General features: G+C 41.2%; 1 protein-coding gene across 1 annotated transcript in view; it reads left to right on the top strand.

Moving 5' to 3' along the window:
• COL4A6 (collagen type IV alpha 6 chain) overlaps positions 1–16,040 on the top strand; it is a 138,333-nt gene that overhangs the window by 79,374 nt on the left and 42,919 nt on the right. Inside the window, exons 4-6 of the mRNA XM_075720777.1 lie at positions 7,534–7,668; positions 9,835–9,879; positions 15,676–15,792. Coding sequence (XP_075576892.1) covers positions 7,534–7,668; positions 9,835–9,879; positions 15,676–15,792 — 297 coding nt within the window. The remainder of the gene's footprint in view (positions 1–7,533; positions 7,669–9,834; positions 9,880–15,675; positions 15,793–16,040) is intronic.

Consider the following 16,040-nt stretch of genomic DNA (forward strand, 5'->3'; position numbering starts at 1 on the left):
TAATTATAACCAGTTAGCTGATCCTTTGCTAGAGCAGTAGTGATGTAGATACCTGCTGTTCTGTATCAACGTAAAAGGCTTTACTGGCCTGTAAGGGGCAAAAAATAGTTGGCAATAGAACCAGTGGCATCTGCAGATCAGTCTGGTTAGAGAAAAGCCCTGCAACCAAAGCCAGGCGAGGCAGGGGCTATGACCCTCGCTTTTCCTTTGAGCCGTCTCCTGTTCTGGGGACTGACTGCTGAGGAGCTGTCATTTGGGCATTTTCTGCTGCCATGCTCTCACCAGAGACAACTTGTGTGCATTCCAGGGAAAAAATGCTTTGCATATGCTACCTTGTCCATTTTCCTGTACAGCCATCAGGAAAATGGAAAGAAGTCCTACAGGAAGCCTGTGTTTTCTTCTGAAGTAACTAATTCTTTTGTATTAAAATTCAGCTCAGGACTTGTGCTGCTGTCAAGAGATGTACACAATATTCAGAAGTGCCCTTCTCTCAGTTAAGGGCAGGAAAATGTTATGACAGCTGCTGTCCTATGTGAACAGGTCAGGGAACTGAAAAGGCTTTCTAAAACATTTTTTAGAGATTAGGCACCAAAGGCTTGAGGGAGAGAAGATGAACTGAGGTTGCAAAAGACCATAAAATCTCATAAACCATTCAAACCTTTGGCTGTACTATGCTCTTTTGTTAAATAAAAAAAAAAATGCTTAGTTCACAAGTAAATTGAAGTCAGTTAGACCTCACTTGCTGCCACATTTTTGCTAAGGTTTCATAATCGTGTAATCCATCCTTTCAATATAAGCCCTATTTTTTGGAATGTTGATGAGTGTAATTCAATGCCAGAGCTCCATGAGGTGTGGGAGCGGTTCCTGCCTACTCTTACTCACCTCCTCCTTCATGCCTCATTCCATCAGCTGCCTAAGTCAGGCTCAAACTCGTGCGTGATTTCAGAGGAGTAGTGCCAGTTGTCAGTCTCGTATGCTGTCTACATGAATTGCTCTCCATTTGTGTATGAACCTAGCATTGCTCTTCCAGTTTAAAAGAAAAAGGCCCTAAAGGGGTCAGTCAAGCATGCAACAAAACCTTCTGCCATGGCAAGCGGCGAAGAGCTCATGTCAGATGACTATGTATCACCTGAGCCTCAAGGCCTATTAGCTTAAACAAACAGTGAGTAAGCTGGGGATTCAGGGGTGATCACCTCTGCTGCAGTGATACTCTGGGACGCAATTCATCAGTATCTAGCCTCTGCAAGCTGTGATAACTGTTTCACACAGTTTCTGCTGAAATAAAGGCGTAATTCTGAGTGATGATCATGAAAAGGGCAAGTAAATGTCATTCAAATATATAGCGTAGCTCCTTAAAAATAAGCTTTAACTCATAATTTTCATACAACGGTTATTCATTTAACTGAAATACAACATAAGTCATCACTCTGCCTCATAAATCCTGCTGCTTGTTCTTTATTTTAAGAAATCCCCATGAATAATATCTTTGTATTTCTGTAGTGCCCGTCATTCTGTATGACGCTGAGAGTTATGCATGGATCCCCTTCTCCCTGGAGCGCAGCGCAGGAAGGCTATCGCCTAGCCGGCACATCTCTTACACAGACGTTACAACCCACAAGTGACTTTCGCTTACTTTCATGTTATCTGTGTCCTCTGTGGCCTGGAGCCTTTCCGCATGCTCTTACTTTCTTATCTAACTTGGACGTTTCAGTACATCAAAACAAAAAAAGCAATCTGAGTTAAAGTCATCTTTTTTGACTCTCTTACATCTTTTTAAAAAGTAGTTTCTTTAAAGGTTATGAAGTCTTAAATGGAATAGTTGCTTAGATTTAACACTGAATCACTCCTGGCATTGTCCGTGGTGGGGAAAAAGACGACGGTATGTGGTCTTTTTTGTGTGCTGTAAGTAGAAATAGCAAATATGTGGAATTGATTGGATCAGGATGTTCCATGAAAGCTTTTAACTGGAAATTGAGCATTCTAAAGAACAAACTTTTCAGAGATTTAAATATCCAGTTTAAAAATAAAGACATTTAAAAACAAAGTTTTTTTTTTTTTTTTTTTTTAATGTCCAGGGTTTGTACACAGTTCTATATTTGTAATGTGGTAAATGTTCCATTGCAACTTTATTTATGTTACTGAAGTACAGGATTCAGGAAGCAAATGGCTTATGGAATCAAATTTCATTAATTTTTTTAAAGCAGTTTAAAAATAGGGTGTAAAACCATATATATATTTGTATACACACACACATTTTTTTATCACCTGGATTTTCTACTTGCGGTCATGTCTAGTCAGGCTTAGTGGAAATAACAGAAGTATTTTTTTGAAAATGGAGTTTATCACATGAACTAAAATTAGAAATTATTATGAGAAACAGCCCGCAGTTGCTCATTACTACATTAAAAGATTGCTCCTGAGATGACCAGAGCAGCCTTGACAGTCTGCAGTGTAAGCATGCCAAGGGCTGCTTCGGATAAACAGAAAACTTCTGAAATTAATTATGATACTAAAAAATTTCACATGGTACAGGAATAATTTGTCTCTTTTCTTAAAAATAGATTTTAAAAAATTATTACCCTGATATCCTTCCTTAAAGAACAGAGAACAACAAAGAAAAAAAAAAAAAGTATGAGATTTTTGGGAAGGTGCTGAATGAAGTAGGATTGTTGCAGGGGATGTTTTTTCTGGTCCATTATTTCTGTGTGTGCATACGGTTTTGCGTACTCATCTCATGCTGTGTGGGTAAAAAGCTGTGTAGAGGAACAGTAAATTATATGACAGAAATAAAGAAGCCATTTTGAACAAGACTTTCCCTAAGTTTTTAGAAGAAAAACTGAAGAATAATTTTCTTTAATAGTACAAAGCATTTTTCAGTAGGGAAAATAATTACTTACTCTGGAATGTGAGCAGGGCACTGGATACCTGACCTGTAATTTAGGAAAATAGTGAAGGGTTTTTCATCAGTAATTATTATTATTACAGTAGAACTGTGGGGCCCCGGTTGAGACCGGGACTCTCTTGTGCTAGGCACTGTCTATCTAGCAAGAGATAACCACTGCCGCAGGAATCTTGCAGCAAAGGCAGGGCAGACTGAAGAGGAGAAGGGAGGAAATTGAGGTAGAAAGTAGAAGTGGTTAGCCCCAGGTCATGCTACTCACTAATGGGCACTGCTGCCTTGCACCGATAAGTCACCTATAGACACTTCATCGCAGTTCAGCGTGAGTCCTGTGTTGCCTTGTGTCTTGCGGCATCCCTGATCGGAGAGAACGGCTGTGATATTCGCATGGCTAATGCTGTTCGCCTGCGTGAAAGAGCATCTCGAAGGATCAGTCCCCTGTACAGGCTATCCTGTACGACGTGGGAATCGTACATAGATCTTCCTTGAAAGTTTTGAGCTGGATTCCGCTTGGTGGATGCTGTATATGAGAACAGACATTTTGAGGGCCATAATGATTTAATGGTTGGCTCTTTGGTTTGCCTTAATGTAATCAACCGAGTATAAGATGCTTCAGACTACAAAGCATTTGCTCGTGAAGTAAATCTTTGTCACCAGCAATTTTTTTGGGAACATCGTTTATGGGGGAAATAATAGATGAAGAAATAGAGAGCATGAATAAGACCCTTTTTGAAAATGTGGTCACTGAATTCTCATAGAGAAGGAACTATGTATTAGTTTGAGAAAACATGAACATCTTTAAATTCAGTTGTTCTTTTCATACACTGGGCCTTAATTTTGCTTAGAAAAATAATAATAGTGCTTTGCTGCTTGAAATATGGCAGTCTATGAATTTACTAACTGAAGTAGGGATCAGTTCTGCCCTACTTGATCAGTAGTATTCTGCTTAGTTACTAGTCCTGCTAAACTTATCTCACTTTGTGAGTTCCAGTATCCTTTTTTGGTGATGAATCACTGAGCTAGTATTTGATAGTGAGCGAGGCTAGTAGAACTGCCTGCCAAGCAAGCAAGCACTTGTATTATTGTTTGTCCCTGAAATAAGGGTCACGTCCAGTGGTTCCACACCACTGCCACATGTGTTCCTTCGCACAGCGACAAATCAAATAGATTTACACTTTATTCTCCGAGATCACAGAGGCAACGGGGAAAAAAAGAATGTTTGGAATTTGCAATGCTATGTGTAGCAGCTCTGCTTCAGTGGGCGAAAATTTATGTGGGGTATTAGAGTTGGCAAAAGGGGTAGGGACAATAGAGAAACTGTGATGCATTTGATTGTGCAGCAGTAGAGAGGCCCCATCATTACCCACCGTACTGGCCTCTCCTCGTGACACCCTGGGGTGCAGATGAATTAAAAGAGTGAAGGGAAGGCGGCACATGTTGCAGAACCTTTTCCATCTTGAAAGACACTGCCATCAAATTACATTTTCAAGCCATTTTGGTTTACCGCCTTCTTCAGTGTGGTGATTTAGAAGCACTGGAAGGTTCCTATTCCAGCCATTTTTTCCTCTTGGTTACCACATATTGAGAATGGAAACCTGAATGTCTGAGACATCTCTGTATTTTTCATGGTTTGCAATGGCTAAGTGCGTAACAGAGATACATATGACTTACATTGAACTTATGGCACAAACTTGGTCAAAATCCTGAAATTATTTATGGAAACACCACGGTATATCAAGAAATAACATAATTTTTCACCAGCATCATATTCATTACGGAGAGACAGGCATCTCGTTTAGTGCTGCTTGTGTAGTAAAAGCCTGGTGCACAAATATGTTTGAGAATGCAGGTCGTGGTTTTCAAATATATGAAGTTCTAGTGGGCATTTGAAAAAACATTCACAAGTCACAGTAATTTCATAGACTTTGTCCTTGCTTGGTGTTACTAGCATTCTATAATTTTCCTCTTTTTAAAAACAGTTGTCATGCAGCCAGGAAACCAAAATGATACCATTTGCATTAATTACTAATGGCTTTTCTACAGGCTACAGGACTATATGTATTGAAAAATAAAGATTGAAGATAGGGAGCTCTGTTGATTCACTGTAGTTTCTGTTTGATGTAACTCACATTTTATGTTTAAGCTTGTCCTCACTGCTAAGAGCTATTTTATTCTTTTTATCCTTTGGATAAGTAAGAGCAATCCTGATGCCAAAGGTACCGTAAAGACTAGGCACTTAACTTTTTACCACAAGGTAAACTCATTGAGGTCAAACAGTAGTTCTACCTGGCGTTGAACCCTGTAACTTTACCTTGTGGTAAAACCTGAGTCTTCATTGTGCTTTTATCCTGGAATTGCTCCTGCACACCACAGTGCTTGCTCTTTATAATGCTTTTATCTTGGGACAGTTCATGGGAGTGCTACTGAGTGACGAAAAATGCTGCTTTTTTAGCAGTGGAGGCAAGTCCTTTGTTTCAGCATAGAAAACATGATTTCCATCCACACAGACTTCAAATGAAACAGTAGGAATTCTTGAGAGCCTGATTATCATGGCATAATCACATTATCAGAGAGATTAGAAGCACTTTACTGTGTCTTTATGGTTTAGTGACACTCTAAGGCACTGGACAAAATCTTCAAGTGCTGTTAAAATCTTTCTTGTAGGGCACTAAGGCAGAAGAGAGCTTTTTACCTATGGGCCCTGAAATCACAGAGAACGTGTTTAATTCTGTCAGAGAACCAAACACCAGCAGAACGTGTAGTTACTGGTCTTTATCGTCTCATCTAGGTATATTTCTCAAAGTGACCTGCAGCAGAGCAAAACAAAAGCCTCCTAAAATTTTAATTCCTATCAGTTCCAGTCATTGTGAAACACTGTCATTAACCTGGCAATCAACCTAATTGAATACAGACGTGTTAGCAATTCAAACAAGTGAGGAATTCACAGTGTGTTTTCTCTAGAAACCTTGGTGGACTCTTGGATGCCAATGCTTTTGTGGGTAGTGGCTGGCTAGAACAGTAACACGCCCATTTTTAGGGTATGGCTCTCCACTGCTGTGTTGCCTTGAGGTAAACAGTTCACAACCCATGTCTTGGAAGTGAGATGTTGCCTGAAAGACTCTGAATAGCTTGTGACTATGGGAAATTAAAAAATTAAAGCTGAGACTGAAGGTGAGAGCAAAGCATGTGATTTTCCTAACATGTTCCTTGTTGTGTATGGTTGCCAAGGCCCACTGAAGACTTGGGGATTAAAGTTATGATCATATGGTTCCCAATATAAAGGATTCCATTGATAATTAGCCCAGAATGGAGGTAGCTAAAAATAATCAACAGAAAAGCCTTTTCAGATGGCAGCCTGTGCCTCTGGAAGTGCACAGTATGGACAGTGTCTAGACAGAAAAGGTATGAAATACAAAACATGCACTTGACCTCAGTTAAAAGGCCAGGATGAAACAATCACAACAGAAAGAGTGACATGGGGGAATCGCTGCACTTCAAAAGAAAACTGCTCCAGTAGTCAAGGAACATAGAATATGGGATGAAATGTTTTAGCCTAAACAGGTACTAAAAATGACCCTGGAAATAGAATTTTTAAAATCAATTACAGTTTGTTTCACTTTGATTATTAACATGTTAAAATGCATTTTTAAATTAACTGTAAAGTCTTTTACCTGCCAAGGCATGGAGTCAGGACTTTGTATGTCTCCAGCTGAGATTACTAAAACACTTGCAGCAGGGAGCTGCATTCCTTCTGCTGTTTTAAGGAGATAGGGAAATAGAAGGGAAACTACTATGGACATGAGTGTAGAGGAGAATTGAAAGGAGGAGGATTTATTTTTTTTTAACTTCTTTGTCTATTCTGTATCTTTTAATGTAAGGCTTGATTCTTTGCATGGTAAGAATTTTCATGTAATCGAATTTTCATGTAATTGAATTTTCATGTAATCGACAGACTGTCTTGCCAGTAGAAAGCATAGCCTTAAACTGCCATTTTCTACTGATACTTTGGGACCTTAGACTCTGTTGATCTCTTTCAGATTCTCTCAAAATGAACCAAATGAAAAGTACAAAAATGTTAACACAAAACTCTGTGTTAAGTGTTCAGCTGCCAAGAGGCAGCTTCTGAGGCTAATAAAAAATCAGAGCACCTACAGCATTTTTTTTTTTAAACGTTGGCTTGTTTCAGGAACAAGTACCAGACTACCCTGTACATCCCATGTAGTGATAGAACAATGAAAGTTCATCAGTCACATACGAATCTGCAGTTGTAGAAAAGGCTGCCATCTTCGGGCAATGTTCAGTCATTGCACCTTTCTTTTTGTGCTTGAGAAACCAAAATCCACACCCCGACTATAAGGTAACCAGGAGAGCACAGTGGAATCAACCCCAATCTTGAGCCAACCATTGTACTAGTCTCAGATACTCTAAAGTGTGCTTTCTGACTGCATGTGACCCATGCACTTCTTGCATCTTGCATCTCTAAAAACTCTTTATCTTAGAATGTACAGGGAAAACTTTAGGATGTTCTAACTACCCTGAGAGGTATCGAATTGCATTAAAGATTGAGTTGGATAGAGTAATTGCAAAGGAGTTTGTGAACATGGTGCATTGACTTATTTTTTGTTGTATATTAGGGTCGACCAGGACCAATTGGGCTTCAAGGACCAATAGGTGCACCTGGACTTACTGGCCCAGAAGGTTTGCCGGGACCAAAAGGTGAGAGAGGAGCAGTGGGCCCCCCTGGACCACCTGGACAGAAAGGCGACAAGGTAGGCTGAACAGTGACTTTTCTTTTCTGTCCTTGCAATAGATCTATGGCCTTGTATGTTTTTGAATGAATAAAGATAATCTTGGACAATCTGCCCAGTGGTAAGAACATAACAGCATTTCATTAGTATCTTTAAAGACTCCCCTGCTTTTATTTTTGAATGAAAATGCAGTTCCTAAAGCTGCTGAACATTGTAGCCATCCTGGTAGATGAATCATACCTGAATGAGTATTGCTGTTGCAAGTAGTCTTCCATTTCACATGCCTAGGGATAGATGGGTGTTATTCACACTACATTGAGTCATGGAGCTGGTTCCTGTGTAGAAGATCCTGAGTTGGTGTCTAGAAAAGCAAAAGGAATGGGTATTAAATGAAACCTGCAATTCAGTTTTGCAAGTGCAAAGTTATAAATAACGGAAAGAATATTATAAGCTATGTCACATTAAATGGAATAACCCATAAGGTGTGGGTGTCAATGAATGCAGTGTGCAAGAATGGGCAGAACAGCAAATGTAGAAATGTCTGAATGCCCTTAGGATCTGTTCTGCTGTCTCTTCTTAGGAAGGAAGTATCAAAAGGGGAGTTTGGAGCTAGGCAAAGGAATGAATGGAGGCACGAACAAATACTTCCAGTAATACAGAGCGGATACACGTGGGTAGTTCACCTTAAGGAAAGTTTACACTGTGCACCAGGCGCGTGTTCGCATCATGAGTTTTGGGTTGCATGCAGAGGACTCATTGAGTCCCACCGCATAGGCCAGAGCGGTGTATGTGCTCCCACCACGTCACCTGACAGAAGTTACGTAATGGATTATAAAATGGGGAAGTCTGACATTGTCTGATGCAAGGACTGGGATTAGATTCCTACTCTCATGCCTATGTGGCTGGACAAAAGGAATGTTTCAAGGACAACAGCTTGAAAGCTTAAGAGACAGAGGAAGTCCTGCAATGCTGTGCCTTGTTTCTAAAATCTGAAGGAAGTGTGGGATATTAGGGCAATGGCTTGCATTCTGGGACTATCCCACAGCATCTTACTGGTCTACTTGATGCAAGGTGCTCAGGTCATGTGTGCAAATAAGAACAAGACAGATAGTTTAGGTACCAGGGCCTGCAGAGCAGAGTTTGTCTTCCAGGTTTTCCCAGCTACTGATAGGTGAGCTAGCTAGATGAAAACTAGCTCAATTGTACTGTCATGTGCTGCAGTTACACCCTCTTTTCATTTAATATTAGTCAACATGTTGGACTTCTAGTCATCCTTTGTCATCAGACGAAGAACCAAGTAAACTGACAATGATGATGATGAAAGTCATTGCTTTGGTGTTGCATTCATCTGAAAGGCAATGGAGGATTCAAAGCAAGGACCAAGTGCCGATATGAGTGATAGCATTTTCATAATTCTAGCAGATAACACTGAAATCATTAAACCCAGATTATGGAAGAGAAAGAAACCCAGGATAGGAATTGGCTTTTAATGATTGGAACCAATTTCCTTGCACTGAAAAAATCCCTTATTTACTCCAGAACTGCTGTTTCTATCCATTGAAATGGATACATGAGCAATGTCAACATGCAGTAAGATTCTCTCTCTTTATTCTTTGTGGAAGCAGTATACTTTACCTTTCCAAAGCAAGAGCAATTTAGGCTGGATATTCTGCTTACACGTCTGTTTTGCTACTGTCCAGAGCAGAGCAGTAGAACCAATAAAGTGGTAATTACTTGCAACTCAGCCAGGGGTGGGTGGTTTGAAGTTAATACAGTGGTCTGCATGTCTCTGGAGGTGCTATCCAAGTGTAGAGAGAAAAACCCATAAGTCCTGTTGAAACTCTTGGAAGGCCAAATGTGACACTGAGAGTTAAGCTTATGCTGGATTGTTTATTTTCCTGGCATCTTGTTTTCCCCAGATGTGCAGTAGGAGATTATATTTTTACTTTAAATTGCCTGATTAAAACATTCCTGAAACACTCATTTGGCATCCAGTCAAGCTCAGATGCTCAGTTCCTATCTTCACTGACCCTTGCAGTCAGAGAGAATCTGCACGAGATAGTTTGCTCCTTTTGGTTTTGAAAGCTAAAGTCCACGACTGAAATTGTTGGAGTGAAAAGTATCTCACAGGTAACTGAAATATACGGATTGATGAAGTGAAATATAATGTGTACTCTTTTTCTTCAGGGCCCAATGGGAGTTCCAGGATTTCAAGGCATCAACGGGATCCCAGTAAGTTTGCAAATATAAGCATAGATCACTAGAATGTTAGTCACAACCAAAGGCACGTAAGCACAATGAGACTGTCCTAGCACATGCATAATGTATCTTGCAAGTGCTTGCTTTTTCCCTCTTTGGAGGGGAATGACAGTGTTTGTTAGCGTACCTGGTGATCCCATGCTGTTTTGTAAGAGGTTTGGATCCTGTTATGGGATGATAAGAAGTTGATACATATCAGGAAGTGAGCCTGAGTTACATGGGGATCCGCTGCATCATTGATAAGCTTTTCTTTCAGCACAATGTTCTCTCAGCACCATGTCTGGAAGACACCGTATCATAAAATCATAGACTTACGGAATTGAAAGGGACCTCAGACAGTCAAACAGGCATGATCAGCTGTGCTTCAGGCCATTTTTAGTATGTGTTTCCTAACCAATTCTTAAAACCTTGTAATGATGGAGACTCTAACTTCTCTGTTAGAAAAGCTTTGCTAATGCCTAATTTCAGTCTTTCTTTCTGCAGCTTAAACCTCTTAGTTCCCATGTTACTCATCATGGACATAAAGAGCAGATTGTTCCCTTTTACTTCATAGTAGCCTTCTTGTATGTGATAACTGTTATCACGTCTCCCTCAGTCTTCTTTTGCTATGATGTGAATGAAAACAGTGATTAGAGCTGAGGCCCTCCAGAGAATCCTTGCTTCTCTACTGGGTGCTAGTTCTGGTTTAGACCTGAGCCTTTCAGAAACCTAAGACAGGAAAGAGATAATTGCTGCATTTTCCAGGTGATAGGGGTAGGTAACCACTTTCCCTGACATCAGGAATTTTTTTGATTGTTTCTTTCATGCTTTAGAACTTTAACATCTAGTGACAGTTGTTTCCTTTACCATACAAAAAATTATGTGCCTAGAGTGTTTTGACCAGCTTGCTTTTGCTTTGGTTTTCCCCAGTGATTATTGCAAAGATGTCTTACAGACACTTTACCTCAGGGGAGTTTTAACTGGGACAGCTTTAGAAGTTGCCCCAAACTTCCTTGCTCTCTCTACAGTATTTAGCTCATCCTGCTTTTTCCTTCTGGTGTTAGAATTCTTTTTCTTTTCTTGGTGGCATTTCTCCATCTTCTGTATCCTTGTGCCTTCAGACTATACTCATGCTCTTTGTCATCTTTCCTACTTCCTCAGCTGGCCAATAGCTCCAACAGTTGGGCTGTGTTTTCTTACTTCCTATCAAAAACTGAATTGTTTTGATAGATTGGCTGAAAATGCATGGTTGGCCCTGTAAATGAGCTTGCTTGATTCCAGTTCCTTCCTGGCCCTTGTCCTCTCCCCCTCTGCTCATCCTTGCCTGTTTTCTCTCCTGCTCTACTCCCTTGCTGCTATTTTTTTCTTTTCCCACCAGCCAACTCTCTAGCTCTGACGAGAACAAGCTGTTCCCATAATACTTAATTTAATTGAACACACTGTGGGAACATGCTGTTCTCAGGGTATTTTTTCAGACGAGGCTCTGGAGAAAGGGGATTCCCAACAATGGGGGGAGGCAGAGATACAGCAACAACCATTGCCAGGTAGTTGGCAGCGACAGGCATTCCAAGGAGAGAGCAGGGGAGGTAGATGAGAGGATTCAAAGCCTCCAGCATATGCCCATCTACTCTGTCTGCTTTACAGTATTCTGCAGGTAGGTGAACGGGAAAGAGGTACATTTTGCTGTTCATGAGCAGCAAAGTGCTCACCACTGTGGCTCTTCTGTGCCACAACTGCAGGACAGAAAAAGGGGGAAGGGAACCTAGTTCATACTGTTTACATTCTAGTCACTGAGATAAATACTTCCATTCTAGGGTGAAAACAGCAACCACCACTGCTTGAGAAAATATTTATACTTTTGCCAGTTGCATTTCAGGATAGGGAGTAGCTTAGGTTTGTTGTGATACGTATATGAACATATGCACATTGTATGGATATGTGAAATGCAGAGCAAAGAAGAGAGCACGTGTATGCCAATACATGTAAGAGAGAAGTAAAAATACATTGCTATCTCTGCACAAGAATTAACATCTAAATATGAAGAGAGATTTGTTGTCGTAGCCAGGTATGTTAGCGTGGGCAGGTATATTTTAGTCATGGCCAAAGGACTGCAAGGCTGTGATTCAGAGGGGGATCCCACTATTGACCTTAAGGGAAGTGGTGTTCCACAGATTTCCCTTGGGGAATGCTGGTGGCAAGTAAATCATGTTGTTGCAGCTGGCCTGACTAATCCCTTTAACCTAGTAAATACAGCAGCTACATGTGTTTATCGCTAGCCTTTTGTGTCACACTGTAAAAGAAACCCTCAAATCCTTAGTCCTACTCGGGAAGTTTATTTTTTCCTATAGGACAAGATTCAAGGACACCTCTGACAAAGGCTGGAACTGGAGCTGGGAGATGTGTATAGCTTTTCATGAACTGTCCAAGGAGTTCTAGAAGGAAATATATCTATGAGAAGTGAGCCCTTGTCTGTACCATGACAGCTACAGCTACACAGAGAGGCAAAGTTCTGTATTTTGTGACCCTCCTAGAACGCAAGCACTTGGTGATGGCTGTAAAAAGGCCACTTTGGCATAGCAATCCATGAAACTGCTTATTGAATTAGTTTTGTGTTCACCCTTAATTGCATTTGTTTCCCTGTTTTTAAATATTTGTTGAGCTCTCCTGTTGGGATCGCCCTTATGCTGTTTGATTTAGAAAAGAGGCCTCTTGGGATCACAGTGTTACTGTACGAGCAAGAGTCAAATAAAGCAAGGGCCTAGATGAACAGTTCAAGTTTCCTTACCTGTCTCACAGGGAATGTCTCCTTTTGTGAGAACAGAGAGCACAAGTGATCTCTCCAGCCCGTGTTTTAACTCGGGTCTGTAAACTAGTCACCCTGCCATGTGTAAGTAAAGCCTGTAAAAGTCTTCTGCCTTAGTCAGCTGAGGTGCTTGTGCTGAATTGGCACATCTGCCAAAACAGGAATTAGAGGAGGTGAGAGCAGTGAAACTATTAACCACCATTTTTCAGGTCAAAACGGCTCTTTAAATCAGTATTTTAAATCCCTGGGGAAAAGGTTCATTAAGCCAGAACTTTACAACTCTCAAGGAAGTCAGTTGTGGGTGCTCAGTATCTCCTCAGGTAAGGTTCTTAAAACATTGTGAACTCTGATAGCAGATTAGCTAGAAAGTAGTAAATCCTGTGGATTTTTTTCCTAAAGCAAACAAGACGGCGTGTGCATGTGTCAGTCTATGTCATGCTTTGGCTCAGAACCACAGACATGGATGCCATGGGATTAAGTGACAGGGCCACAGATTTATTTAATACACAAAAGAAATCACTGTGGTCAGCATACTTTATGTCCTCTCTTTGTGAGCCCTTCTCACATATTAAGAGGATACCAAAATCCTTTGGGCCACTTAACAGACTGTATTGGTCCAAGAGGTAGGAGATCTCACCCAAAGCGTTTCCCAAGACATGAGGCCACCAGTCAGCTGCCTGCCATGGGCTGGCTCTTGGCCAGCACTAAAGGCTTAGCAGCTTGGCTCCCCGTTGTCGAGCTCTGAGGGGCAGATGTTGGCCGTTCAGCTTCACTAAACCCTGCAGCTGGTCACCTTATGTTGTAACCAGATACATGTGCACTTGTCCCACATAGCTTCTGGTTTTGTTGATGCTGTAAACAAAGTGAAAGACCTGGTAGACATTGACCACTCTGGCCTCCCTCTGCAGTCACAGCCTGTCCCGTCGGACACTAGCTGCTCTTGGCTATGACATCCCGCATGGATGGAGGAGGGTGGCTTGCCACTGATTTGTTCCAGCTTTAGGAACCAAATGAAATGATTTCTGAGAGACAAACATAAGTGGCAATAAATTGGTGCTTCAGACTTCTCCTGTCACTTTACCAGGGCCTGGCAAGTCCCTGCTTGCACACCACATGTGGGTGTTTTGACAGACTTTAATCGTCAGGGCAACTGGTACTATGTACGGAGTGGTGCCTGATGCTCATGCTTTGGGATGACTTCATTCCATGTCCTGAGGCCTTGTTTAATCTCAAATTTATACTTGTCTGGGTGAGCTGCCTTGATCCTGTGGTGGATTACATTCATTCAGTTTGCATCTTATTGAATGACAGAGAGCAGATCTGGGCTCTCTTGCCTTCTCTCCATTGTGTTGGCACAAACCGCAATGCAGTTGCCATATGAGCTGGACCAAGGAACTCATCTGGCTGAAAATTAACCCCCTTAAGAAACAGAACAGTTATTTCTCTGCTGTGCTGGTTTCCTGCTCCGACTCGCCTGTTCTGCCTGTGCTTATGCCAGCACAGGGAAGAGGTAGGTGTGAGTAAGCAGGAGTGTGCAATGGCCCTCCTGGCAGCAGCTGAGACCAGTGATCAGCTTGAGTACTTACATAATTATGGCCTAAGTTGCTCTGCATCCTTGGGAAAGTCTCTCTGCTACTGTGTGCCCCCAGCTTCTCACCCGTAAAATGAGTATGATAGCATTCCCACATTTTTGCAAGGCATTTTAAGATCCTTAGATAAAAGGCTTTACATTACTGCAAAGTTCTCATTGAGTTTGGTCAGAGCATATGGTGTTGGCTTGGGCTGGGAAGACCTTTAGCAACACAAATGTGTTTTGTTTTAAGTGTCAGGCATGAAGGATTGTTAATGTTCTGCTTTATCTCCATTTTATCCATGTTTATTTTTTTTGCTTTCCTAGTGTGAGTCATAACTTGTTTAATGCCATATCTTAAGGATGAATCTTTGGGATCAAACAAAAGTACTTTTGGGATGAGTCAAGATCAGGGTGTACAGAGGGGAGGGAGAGAACCATCGGTTACTGATACTATCTCCATAAGTTTCATTTGCCTTCCTGCCACAAAACACTGTCTTTGAGTGCCACAGAACTCGTTTCTATGAAAAGGGGGATAGAATAAGGAGCTGCTTGAAACCTGAGTAGTGTGACTGCCTTTCTGTGTTTTGCCTACACATACCCATATGACACCGAAGAAGTAGTAATTCAAATCTCAAACTTTGATCTCCTTTGCACCAGTACCATGCTGAGTAAACTCCAGTCAAATTAATAGAGCTATACCAGGTCAAAGGAGGTGTGAAATCAGAATTAGGTACAGTTTTATTCTACTCTGCTTGATTAATAATTGACCATTACAAGTACTTTCTTTTAAATGCTGTTAGTTTAATTAGGTCTTTCTCCCAGTTGCTTCACCTAAGGTTTTAAGTTTAATATAACAAGAAAAGCTGTTTTGCTTGAATGGCCTGATGCTGGAGCTGTAACATCTGTTGAACTATTAAAGGAAAGAATCCACACCAGAGAGGAAGAGAAGTCACTGAAACTTTAAGCAGATTGGAATTATAAATGCTCGGTATTGTTGAGTCTGCCTCTGCCCTTGTTTTTACATGAGCAACTTCCATTCCTGGTGTCAGGTGCACCCTTGCGTGCTGTTTTACACTGTGTTATATGCCATATATTTCAGACTGCTGTGGGATGAGTATTGCCCTTTCGGGACCTACTCATGCACAAGTTATGTACTTCAGAAAATTATCCCTTGGAGAAAAAGGTAATTAAATGAATGCAGCCAATGTTCTAGGATTTAAGCTTTGGGGAGGATAAACAATGCTGGCCAAAGAAGCTAGTTCTGTTGCAGTCTGCCATACACTGAACTTGAGTGGGAGTTGTGCATTTCTTTTGTTTTGTGTTGCCATTTGGAAGATATCAGTTTTCTGGGGACAGTATTACTAATAAAATAATGCATCCTGTCAGTCATGCTCTCTTTTTCTCCTTTACACAGGGTCACCCTGGGCAATCTGGACCTAGAGGTCTGCCTGGCCTCGATGGGTGCAACGGTACCACTGGGAGTCCTGGTGTTTCTGGATCGGATGGATTTCCTGGCCTTCCTGGGCTGCCTGTATGTCCCAACTCAAATACGGTGTTTTGTAGTCACTGAGCTAGGATTGCTTTTCATACCATTGTTGGAAAAGTAACTCCCAAGTACTTAGGAAGAACCCTCATAACCCTAAGTTTACTAGCATTGTTAGAGCTCAGTGTATTTTTTTTTACTGAAATTCCACTCTGAGGATAAAATGAAGATCCATAAAATGTGAATTCAATATGCTCCCACACCAAGTTATACTATCGTTGCTGGTGGTATTCAGG

Source organism: Pelecanus crispus, chromosome 13 (assembly GCF_030463565.1).
Source record: "Pelecanus crispus isolate bPelCri1 chromosome 13, bPelCri1.pri, whole genome shotgun sequence".
NCBI lineage: Eukaryota > Metazoa > Chordata > Aves > Pelecaniformes > Pelecanidae > Pelecanus > Pelecanus crispus.